The sequence below is a fragment of the Gracilinanus agilis genome, chromosome 4 (assembly GCF_016433145.1).
Source record: "Gracilinanus agilis isolate LMUSP501 chromosome 4, AgileGrace, whole genome shotgun sequence".
In the NCBI taxonomy this organism is placed as follows: Eukaryota; Metazoa; Chordata; class Mammalia; order Didelphimorphia; family Didelphidae; genus Gracilinanus; species Gracilinanus agilis.
In genome coordinates this window covers 179,360,458-179,371,349 of record NC_058133.1, presented here as the reverse complement: position 1 = coordinate 179,371,349, position 10,892 = coordinate 179,360,458, and the positions used below count along the sequence as shown (strand labels likewise).

At 38.8% G+C, this 10,892-nt stretch overlaps 1 protein-coding gene across 1 annotated transcript in view; it reads left to right on the top strand.

The window, feature by feature from the left end:
* Nucleotides 1–4,611, top strand: part of SCPEP1 (serine carboxypeptidase 1) — a 41,938-nt gene extending 37,327 nt beyond the window's left edge. Inside the window, exons 11-12 of the mRNA XM_044675071.1 lie at nucleotides 2,533–2,630; nucleotides 3,214–4,611. Of these exons, the coding sequence (XP_044531006.1) occupies nucleotides 2,533–2,630; nucleotides 3,214–3,282 (167 nt within the window). The 3' untranslated portion in view covers nucleotides 3,283–4,611. The remainder of the gene's footprint in view (nucleotides 1–2,532; nucleotides 2,631–3,213) is intronic.
* Nucleotides 4,612–10,892: the final 6,281 nt, after the last annotated feature.

The following is a 10,892-nucleotide window of genomic DNA, read 5'->3' as shown; positions in this document are numbered from 1 at the left end:
TCCTTCCTTCCTTCCTTCCTTCCTTCCTTCCTTCCTCCCTCCCTCCCTCCCTCCCTCCTTCCCTTTTCTATTCGCTGTCTGCCTCTCTTTTTCTTATTAATACAATCATGTGGTGGAAAAAATGCTAGATATGGAGTCACCATCTGGATTCATATCTGAATTCTGCTACTTTTGCATGATCTATTTTATTAAATGACCATATTTTCCCCTAAAAGAACATAGATAGGGTTTTTGTGTGTGGTTTTTTTTTTTTTTTTTAACATAGACAGTTTTGATGGGTAGATGATGCTTGGTTGTAAACCCAGTTCCCTTGCCTTCTGGAATATTATATTTCAAGCATTCCGTTCCTTCAATGTGGAAGCTGCCACATCCTGTGTAATCCTGACTGGGGCTCCATGCTATTTGAATTGTTTCTTTCTTGCTGCTTTCAATATTTTCTCCTTGATGTTGGGAGCTCTTGAACTTGACTGTAACATTCTTGGGAGTTGTCATTTTGGTATTTATTATAGAAGGTGATCTGAGGATTCTATCAATTTCTATTTTACCCTCTTATTCAAGAATATCAGGGCAGTTTTCTTGGATAATTTCTTGTAATATGATGTCTAGGCTTTTTTTTTTTTTTTTTTTGGTCATGACTTTCAGGCAGTCCAATAATTCTATTTTTTTTAACATTTATTAACATTTATTTTTTGAAAAGTTAACATGGTTACATAATTCATGCTCTTACTTTCCCTTTCACCCCCCAACTTCCCCCTCCCCCCATGGCTGATGTGTATTTCCACTGGTTTTAACATGTGTCATTGATCAAGACCTATTTCTAAATTGTTGATAGTTGCATTGGTGTGGTAGTTTCGAGTCTACATCCCCAATCATGTCCACCTCAACCCATGTGTTTAAGCAGTTGTTTTTCTTCTGTTTTCACTCCTGTAGTTCTTCCTCTGAATGTGGGTAGCGTTTTTTTCCATAAATCCCTCAGAATTGTCCTGGGTCGTTGCATTGCTGCTAGTACAGAAGTCCATTGCATTCGATTTTACCACAGTGTATTGGTCTCTGTGTACAATGTTCTTCTGGCTCTGCTCCTTTCACTCTGCATCAATTCCTGGAGGTCATTTATTATTCCTTTGAGCACAATAGTATTCCATCACCAGCACATAACACAATTTGTTAAGCCATTCTCCAATTGAAGGACATACTCTCATTTTCCAGTTTTTTGCCACCACAAAAAGTGCGACTATAAATATTTTTGTACAAGTCTGTTTATCTATGATCTCTTTGGGGTACAAACCCAACAATGGTATGGCTGGATCAAAGGGCAGGCATTCTTTTATAGCCCTTTGAGCATAGTTCCAAATTGCCATCCAGAATGGTTGGATCAGTTCACAACTCCACTAGCAATGCATTAATGTCCCAATTTTGCCACATCCCCTCCAGCATTCATTACTCTCCCCTTCTTTCATTTTGGCCAATCTGCTAGGTATGAGGTGATACCTCAGAGTTGTTTTGATTTGCATTTCTCTAATTATTAGAGATTTAGAACACTTTCTCATGTGCTTATTGATACTTTTGATTTCTTTATCTGAAAATTACCTATTCATGTCTCTTGCCCATTTATCAATTGAGGAATGGCTTGATTTTTTATACAATTGGTTTAACTCCATGTATATTTGAGTAATTAGACCCCTGTCAGAGTTTTTTGTTATAAAGATTTTTTCCCAATTTGTTGTTTCCCTTCTGATTTTGGCTACATTTTTTTGTTTGTACAAAAGCTTTTTAGTTTGATATAATCAAAATAATTTATTTTACATTTTGTAATTTTCTCTAACTCTTGCTTGGTTTTAAAATCTTTCCTTTCCAGTCCAATAATTCTTAAATTGTTTCTCCTGGATCTATTTTCCATGTCAGTTGTTTTTACAATGAAATACTTTCTATTTTTTTCTATTTTTTCATTCTTTTGATTTTGTTTTTATGTTTCTTTATGTCTCGTGAAGTCATTAGCTTCTATTTGCCCAATTCTAATTTTTAAAGACCAAATATTTTACATCATCTTTTGATCCTTCTTCTCCACTTGGTCTATTCTTCTTTTTATGGCACTCCCCTCTTAATTGGATTTTTTTTTTTTTGGCTTCTTTTTCCAGTAGGTCAATTCTGTTTTTCAAGAAATTCTTTTCTTCATTAGATTTTTGTGCCTCTTTTTCCAATTAATCAATTTTGCTTTTTAAGCTGTTATTTTCTTTTTGTATTACTTTCATTTCTTTTTCCTATTTTTCTTCAGCCTTTCTTATTTGATTTTTGAATTCCTTTTTGAGTTCTTCTAGCACTTGAGACCAATTTCCATTTTTCTTTGACATTTTGCATTTGGTTGCTTAGATCTCACCATTCTCTGTTGATTCTGTGCTTTGCTCTTTGTTGCTACCTTTCTAGGATTAGGAGTTTCTTTTGCCATTTGATTATTTTCCCAGCTTTTTTTTTTTTGCCTGTAGACTGGGAATTCTGAAAGCTACTGATTCTGTCTCCCCTGCTGCTGGTTTGCAGGGCTCAGTGCTGCAAGCTATTTTGCTCTGGATCTAGGTTTTCACCACAGTGCAGGATTGAAAGGGCCTATTGCTATGGACTTCTGGGCCCCATTGCAGGCAAGTGCCAGGGCCTGGGACTTCAAGGGATGGGTCTGAGATGCTCTTTTGTTGATGTAGTCCGGGTCCCGAGATCCCAAATTTAGCCTATGCTTAGTTGAGGATCCTGGCACAGTAGGTAGTGGGTGGTCAGCTAGAACTCCTATGTGCAGTTTTGCTTCTGGTTCCCTCTTATCCTCTGAAAATCAACTCTTTCTGCCTACCTTTTAATTTGTGTTCAGCAGGAGAACCTTCTCAGTCCATCTTGCCTTTGACTCCTGTCATCTAGAGGCACTTTTTTAAAGATTGGATTAGAAGGATTGTCAGAGTAGATAGATTCAGCTTTTACTGCTACTAAGCTGCCATCTTGGCTCCACCCCCTTTTCTTCTTGTGTGACCTTGGACAAGCTTCTGGGTCTCTCTACTTCCTGTTCTCTAAAGTCAGCAGAATCAATTTAAGTGACCTCCAAGTTCCCCTCCAGTTTTCTGTCTAAGAGCCTGTGATCTCTTGGACACTACCCCCTAAATCCCAAGTGGCCAGTCCAAATCTAATGATAGCAATACCACTGTAAATGCTAACATCTAGACTCATTTTTCTTTCCAGGTTCCATCAGACCAAGGGGAAATGGCCCTGAAAATGATGAGGATGGTGACTGGACAAGAAGAGAGCTGAGATGAAAGTCAGCTGGCCTGGTCTCTACAGAAGCTCAGCACAATTTCAAGGTCACTGACAGTGTCAAAGATACATTGTTCAGTTGGACAAAGAATGACCACTGAGATGCTGGGACTTTTAAAGAACAAAAAGTGAACTCTTTATGATCAGTGAAACTTTGAGTCAATGTACAGTTCTTCTTACATTGTGCATTTTGCTGTGACAGAAGGCCTCTTCTCAAAGGGCCTATGGTTTGGGGTTTGGGATTTTGTTTGGTTTTTGGGCCTTTGTGGGAATTATAAATCCCCTCTTCTGGGAATGCCTATGACCTTTTTTGTGAACAAGTTTTCACCAGGATGAGCTTCCAAGTGCTTTTATGCTTCTCTTTAACGTAGCCAATCCTAGAATTGTTACTTGACATCTTTAGTTAGAAGAATCCAAATTTCTTCCACGTTCACTTTGTCTGATAAAATGAATATGGAAAAAATTTGGAGTCAACTTTTTAGTACCGAACCCTCCCGAGGCTTTTGTTTACACTTTTTAAAAAATCAGCTGGTACTGGTTGCATGTACTCACAGACTTGCAATCCAATAAGCATTTATTAAGTGCCTACTCTATGCAAACCACTATCTGATGCTAGCAAATTGCCTACAAGGCCCTGAAGAAAGAGAGCAGGCTCTCGACTTCCTCTTGTATGTTTTAGAGAGTTTTAATTCTGACACCAGTGAACCATCATCAGACTGAGATTCAGCCTCTCTTGCTACCTCCTCCTGCCTGTCTATCCTCTGACTCATCAGGGATGATAGCACTCATAATTGGAAAATACCCATGACCCTCATCAGATCTAACTCTTTATATGCTGATCATTAAAAATAAAAATGTTTCCTCGTTTCACTATCTTGGTTTTTTCTTTAACACTAGCCTATTTTCAGGTTCCCTGGCAGATGTAAGTCTGATGTCTTATTTCATAGTTTAGAGTGGTAATAACACTGGGAATGATAGAAAGAGGGCAGGCTTGCCATTCCTAAATGGGACTGCAGAAATGTGGATTGACATGTCTATGTCATTGTCTTTCCCGTCAAACCTCTGTCCTCCAAACTTCCCTATTTATGTTGAGACCATCACCATCCAGTTTCCTGGTTCATAATCTCAGTGTTCTCCTTGACCACTTACTCTCATTCAACCCCAAGATCCATTCAGTTGCCAAATCTTGTTTTTTCTGCCTCTGGGGAAGTCTCTCACATCTATTCTGTTGTCCACTTCTCTCCAGTCACTATTTTACTTAATTGTAATTGTCTTGTTAAATCCCATGCTGGAAAAAAAAAGTAATAAATTGATGGTTATGAGAAAGCTTTTTAAGGCTAGTCAGTATTTTTTAAATTGGCTTATCTAAAATCATTGTTGTTCAGTAGTTTTCAATTGTGCCCAACTTTTCATGACCCTATTTGGGGATTTCTTGGCAAAAATATTGGAATGATTTTCCATTTCCTTCTCCAGCTCATTTTACAGATGGGGAAATGGAGGCAAATAAGGTTAAGTAACTTACCCAGGGTCATACAGCTAATAAGTGTCTAAGGTTAGATTTGAGCTCAGGAAGATGAGTCTCCTTGACTCCTGACCCTGCACACTATCCACTGTGATACCTAGCTGTCCTATCTAAAATCAGCTTACTGTTATAATTATTGCACCAGGGAGCCTGGGCCTTTAGAAATGAGGACAATCTTCTTATTTCATTTTTATTTTTAATTCATAGCTGCTGGTTTTATTTATGATTCCTAGAAAATGAATCTTCTCTGAACTCCTGAAGAAATTCAGGCACACCTCAAACAATTTTTAAGGTTGCCCCTCTGGAAACACTGCTCAGAAGTAGCACATTTGACATTGACTGCACTTCTTAGAGTACCAGGATCTTTCTGTCAGGCCTCTATTGTTCCCTTGGTACCAGAAGCCATGATTCTGTCATCCAGGATACAGAAGTGCCCTCCTCCTCCCCACAGTTATTCAGTTTTCCCTTCCTTGTAGGAAGTTGGAGAGAGGAATACAAGAAAAAGCATCAATCAGTAATTTCAAAAGCACAATATTCAATCTATCACCCAACCCCCTTTTATCCTGTTCAGGGGAAGAAAGGAGGTAAGCTGTTTTTGAAAAACCAACATTCTCCCTTTCATGAAAACATAAAATCAGGCGAAACTTGAACACAGGGCAGGTTCTGCTGCTGAATTTATATGATCAGAGTTTTTGAACTTGAAGGGACCTTGAGAGCCTACCTTGGTCCAACCCCCTCATTTTACAAGTGAAGAAAATGGAGTATAAAGGTTAAGTGACTTCTATATTAATAAATATCTAAATCAGAATTTGAACTCAGGTCTTCCCAGGTTAGTTTGAAATTGAGAGAACAGGGACTAAGCTGGTGTAGTAGCATGGCCCAGTCGGGGTCTTTGTCGGGTTACAGAAGATACTGATCTCAACTCCAGTAGGTATCATATTACTTGAATTATTATAGAATAAAAGAGAAAAACTAAATTTAGCATAATCACATGAGATTATCTCCCAGGAATGTATCAGCAATACAGGAGGGCTATCTATCTTCTGGAGATAAATTCCAAGGCCTACTGTGGATAGCTCAAACCGTGGAGAAATGGTGAGCTCTATACAGAGGGTACTTTCTCACTTTAATGTTAATTTTACTGCATTGTCTGTTCCCCTTCCTGTCTCTCTGCTTGGTGCTCCACAGCATCCCTCCCAAAAAAATCACTAAAATAAGATCTCTCCAAATGAAAGCAGAAGAAATGACAGACTGCATGGGGTGGACCTGGGGTGCAGAGAGAGGAGATCTTTACCACACTCTCACCCACCTTGAAAATGGCCTTTGTGTATGTCTTCCCTCTGCACACAATCCATACTTATTTGTCCCTAGTATCCTTGAACCTCATGCCAGCATCCCCCCTTCTGCCTCCCTCCTGAGTCCCCCCGAATTTGAAGTTGACTTCAGGTAACTGGAACCATGGAAATCAAAACCATGTATCCTTGACTGTATCCTTGACTCCTCACTCTCCCTCACTCCCTTAATCTGATCAGTTGCTAAGTCTTGCTATGTCTACTTCAGCAGCATCTCTTGCACTTGACCCCTTCTCCACACTCACAAAGCCACTGCCTTAGTTCAGGCTCTTATCTCCTCTCACTTGGACTATTTCCATAGCCTTCTAATTGCCCTTAACTGCCTTGAGTCTCTCCTCCTATTCCAATCTATCTTCCACTCAGCTGCAAAAGAAACTTTAAGAGTACATCTAGTTGGGTTCAAATCTTTCCTCAGACATTTCCTAGCTGTGTGACCTTGGGCAAGTCACTTAACCCCCTTTGCTAAGCCTTTATTCCTCTTCTGCCTTAGAACCTATATGAAGTATTGATTCTAAGAGGGAAGATAAGTGTTAAAAAAAAAAAAGATAGCTCTAACAATGTCACTCCTCTACTCAATATATTCTCCTAGTTTCCTATTTTTCCTAGAATAAAGTATAAACTCATTTAGCTTTTAAAGGTCATCATATTCTGCCCCCAATCTATCTTTTTAACTTCATCAGACATACTACAATCTAGCTAAACTGACTTTCTCACTATTCTTTTTAAAAATTTTCAATTTATTTTTTGAAAAATATTTTATTTTTCCAATGTATATACAAATAATTTTTAACATTTGTTTTCTAAAATTTTGAGTTTCAAACTCTTTCTCTCCCTTCCATTCCCCCTCCCTTAGGAGGCAATAGTTTGATATGGACTATAGGTGTGCAGTCATGTAAAATATTGTGGAATGATCAAATGTGATAGACTTTGCAATTAACAGCAATACAACTATCCAGAACAATTCTGAAGGCCTTATGAAAAAGAATGCTATCCACCCCCAAAGAGAGAATTGTTGGAGTAGAAATGCAGATGAAAACATATGATTTATCACTTGTTTATTTGGGCATATGTTTTGGGGTTTTGGTTTTATAAGACTATTCACTTTCAAAAATGTTTTACATGATAATACGTGTATAACCCAGATTGAATTGCTTGTTAGCTCTGAGAGTGGGGAGGGAAGAAAGGTAGGAGACAATGTATATAGCTTTGGAAAACTTATGTGGAAATTTATTAAAATAAGAAAAGAAATATTTTTTAAAATTGTTTCTATATGTAACTGCAAAAAATTTTAAAGGGAAAAAAAAGAATATAAGCCCCTTGCAAGTAAAGATTGTTTCACTTTTTTGTAGTGTTACCCAGAGATCTGGTCATATATATTTAACAACCAGTCCCTACCCCCAAAAAAATACAAGAAACATTTTGAAGTCTAATCTACTTTATTAACATTTTCTTTATCACTTAATAAAAAACCCTTATCTTCTGTCTGAGAATCTATACTAAGCAAATATTCCAAAGTAGAAGAAGGGTAAAGGCTAGGCAATTGGGATTAAGTAACTTGTCCCAGGTCACACAACTGGGTAGTGTCTGAAGTCAGATTTGAACCCAGGTTCTCTGGACTCCAGGCCTGGCATTATATTTACCATGCTACCTAGTGGCCCCTCTCCATCATTTTTTAAGTCTAGACCAGTGATGGGCAAACTTTTTAAAAAGGGGGCCAAAGGAAGGAAAATGCTCATCTGTCAGTCTGTTTCTAAGGCAACTCTTTCAAAGTTTCATTGTATTGTATCCTACTCATTGTATTCATCAGATTAGGAATAATGTGACACAGTTGGATAGAACATTTCAGGGGGCCCACATCTGGCTGGCCAGCAGTAGTTTGCCCATGTTATAAAGAAATGAGTAAACTTAATCTTAGGTTAAAAAGGAGGGATAAAGGTGATGAGGTGATAAGAGGAGGAATGAAAGGGATAGCTGAGTGTAGGGAAGGGATGAATGAGGTGGTATGTTGGATGGCAAGGGAATGAATGGGAGTATGCAGGAGGTAGCTCGAACAGATTTGACACTGAGGCTAGAGACAGAGGGTACTGGGGGAGATAGGCAGGATCCTTTAGGCAGGAAAGGTATCTTTATAGATACAAAGGAGTTGGGCCAGTCAGAAATGTTTTGAATCTGCTTTGAAGGCTTCTCTTGTTAGTTTCTAAAGTCCCTTGAGAGAGGAGTTGAGAGGGCCNTCTCTTGTTAGTTTCTAAAGTCCCTTGAGAGAGGAGTCGAGAGGGCCCCTCCCTACCAGTGAAACTGATGGCAGGAGGAAATCTCAGGTAAGGACTTCCTGCCAAGATGGATGCCCATAGTTCCCTCAAGAAGTTAAAGAAAATAATTCCTTCCCTCTTTAGCCGTTATCTTAATCTTCGACACAATGATTCACTAGAGGGTTTGAGTAGGTAACAAAGGGGATTTATTAATATCAGGATTAATCAGAAGGAGAGAGGGGTTTAGGGCTCTGTAATAGCTGCTAGGGAGAAAGCTGAAGGTGGGGGAAGGGCCACAAGAGAGGAATAGACTGAGAGAGAGCCTGATCTCCCAGTCAGGAAGATTTGGCTGCCTTAAAGTAAAGTATTTACTAGATCAATAAAATAAGGGATGGCTTGATTTAAGGATGCCCTACTTGCCTACAGAAAACTAAAACCCATAATGTCTAATCACCAAAACCACAACCACCCTTCCTCCCAGAGTCCAAAGGGAAATTCAGGAAAGACAACAGGGGTATAATATGGAGAGGTCAGGGAGAGGTCAGGGAGAGGTCCAGAGAAATCAGCTAGGTTCAAATTGCCCAGAGACAAAAAGCACAGGCCAAGGCAAAGCTGAAATCCAAAAGCAGAGCCTCAATTGGAACTTCAGCTCTCTTCAAGCCTCAGGTTCCAACTGACTTTCTGGGAAGATTCTAAGACTTAACTGTCAGGGCTGTTCACAGTTGACTCTTGCAAGAGCAAAAGCTTCTGTTGCATCCTTGCATTACACCCATCACTGGTCTAGACAATAATTAACAAAATAAAAAATCAGCATTTGCTGATTTCTGAGGTATAAACGTCCACATTGAAACTATAACCAATCTAACAAATCCCTAAGAGCTAACTCCAAGACATCTCTGCTTATGCCCTAAAGCCTAGCACAATAGTAGGTTCTTAATAAATGCCTGTTGATTGGTTAATGGATAGAATTTCTCTAGACCTCAGTTTTCACATTGGTAAAATGAGGCAATTGGACTAATTGATCTCTAATAACTCTTCCAGTTCCAAATTCATGATCCTTTCATGGCCTTTTCCTCAATTCTTCACTTCCCTCAACTCACTGTCTACAGTTTCTCACAGGTTTCTTTTGTCCAGACCTATGTCCTCAGTTCTTTCTCCACATTGGTGAGGTTCCACTGTGCTTCCTTCCCTGCTGTTCAGCCTATAAATATCACTCTACAGAGATTTTCCCTCCTCTGACCCCATCCTACTGGTTCAGTCTCCTCCTTGAAAGTAAATTTCAATCCTGGGCTTCAGGAGAAATTCTTCTATCACTCAGGATCTGCTATATTATATTACAAATTGAAGTTTGTTATATTGATTTTGGCATCTCTGTTCAGAAAGACAGTAAATCACCTCTTTGGCTCCCATGTATTTTAATTGTTTTTAAGTGAATCCTTTCGGATAATGCCTTCCCATTGAGTATAGGGTTAAAGGTTTCTCAGAAATGAACAAACCTTTGAAAGTCAATTGAGGATATGTGCCCATAAATCATAAACTGCTGAGGAAAATCATCTAGGCATTTCCCCTCACTCCAGAGATATGGGAACCATACCACATAAACAGAAGCTCCTACACTTAATAGGCCCTTAATAAATACTTGCTGCTGTTCATGGCAGAAATAAGGGGCATGATGGATGTCTGCTTGCCTCAGTTTAAGTCCAAGTGCATTATTGCCCTGACTTTACTGTGAGTGTTCAAAGTGGTTTTTGATTTTGATTTATGATTTCATTGATGTAAAGAACTTCAGGTGAGGAAACTCCTCTGGTGGTACAGAGGTCTTAGAGAGTTGTCTGGGGGCAGTAGTGGTTTCCTAGGGTTGAATAAGCAGTATTTATTTGTCAGAAGTAGGACTTCCAAAATTAAGAATGAGAGAAATTTTTTAAAATTGTGTCAATATGGGGGCAGCTAGGTGGCTCAATGGATAGAGAGCTGGACCTGGATTTGGGAGGAACTAGGTTCAAAATTGACCTTAAGATACTTTCTACCTAGGTTACCCTGGGTAAGACACTTAATCCCAGTTGCTTAGCCCTTACTGCTCTTTTGCCTACACAATATTGATTCTAAGATGGAAGGCAAGGGCTTTAAATAATAAATAGTGCCTCTGAGTGAACTTTATTTTTTTTATTTTAAATTTGAATATTTTCCCATAGTTACATGTTTCATGTTCTTTTTCTCTCCCTTTAACCCCGCTTAGCTGATACACAATTCCACTGGGTTTTACATGTATCATTGATTAAGATCTAATTTCATATTATTGATAGTTGGACTAGAGTTATTGTTTAGTGTCTACATCCCCAATAATATTGCCATCAGCCCATGTGTTCAAGCAGTTGTTTTTCTTCTTATTTCTCCTCCCACAGTTCTTCCTCTGAATGTGGCTAGTTTTCTTTCTCATAAGTCCCTCAGCCTTGCTCTGGATCCTTGCATTGCTGCTAGTAGAGA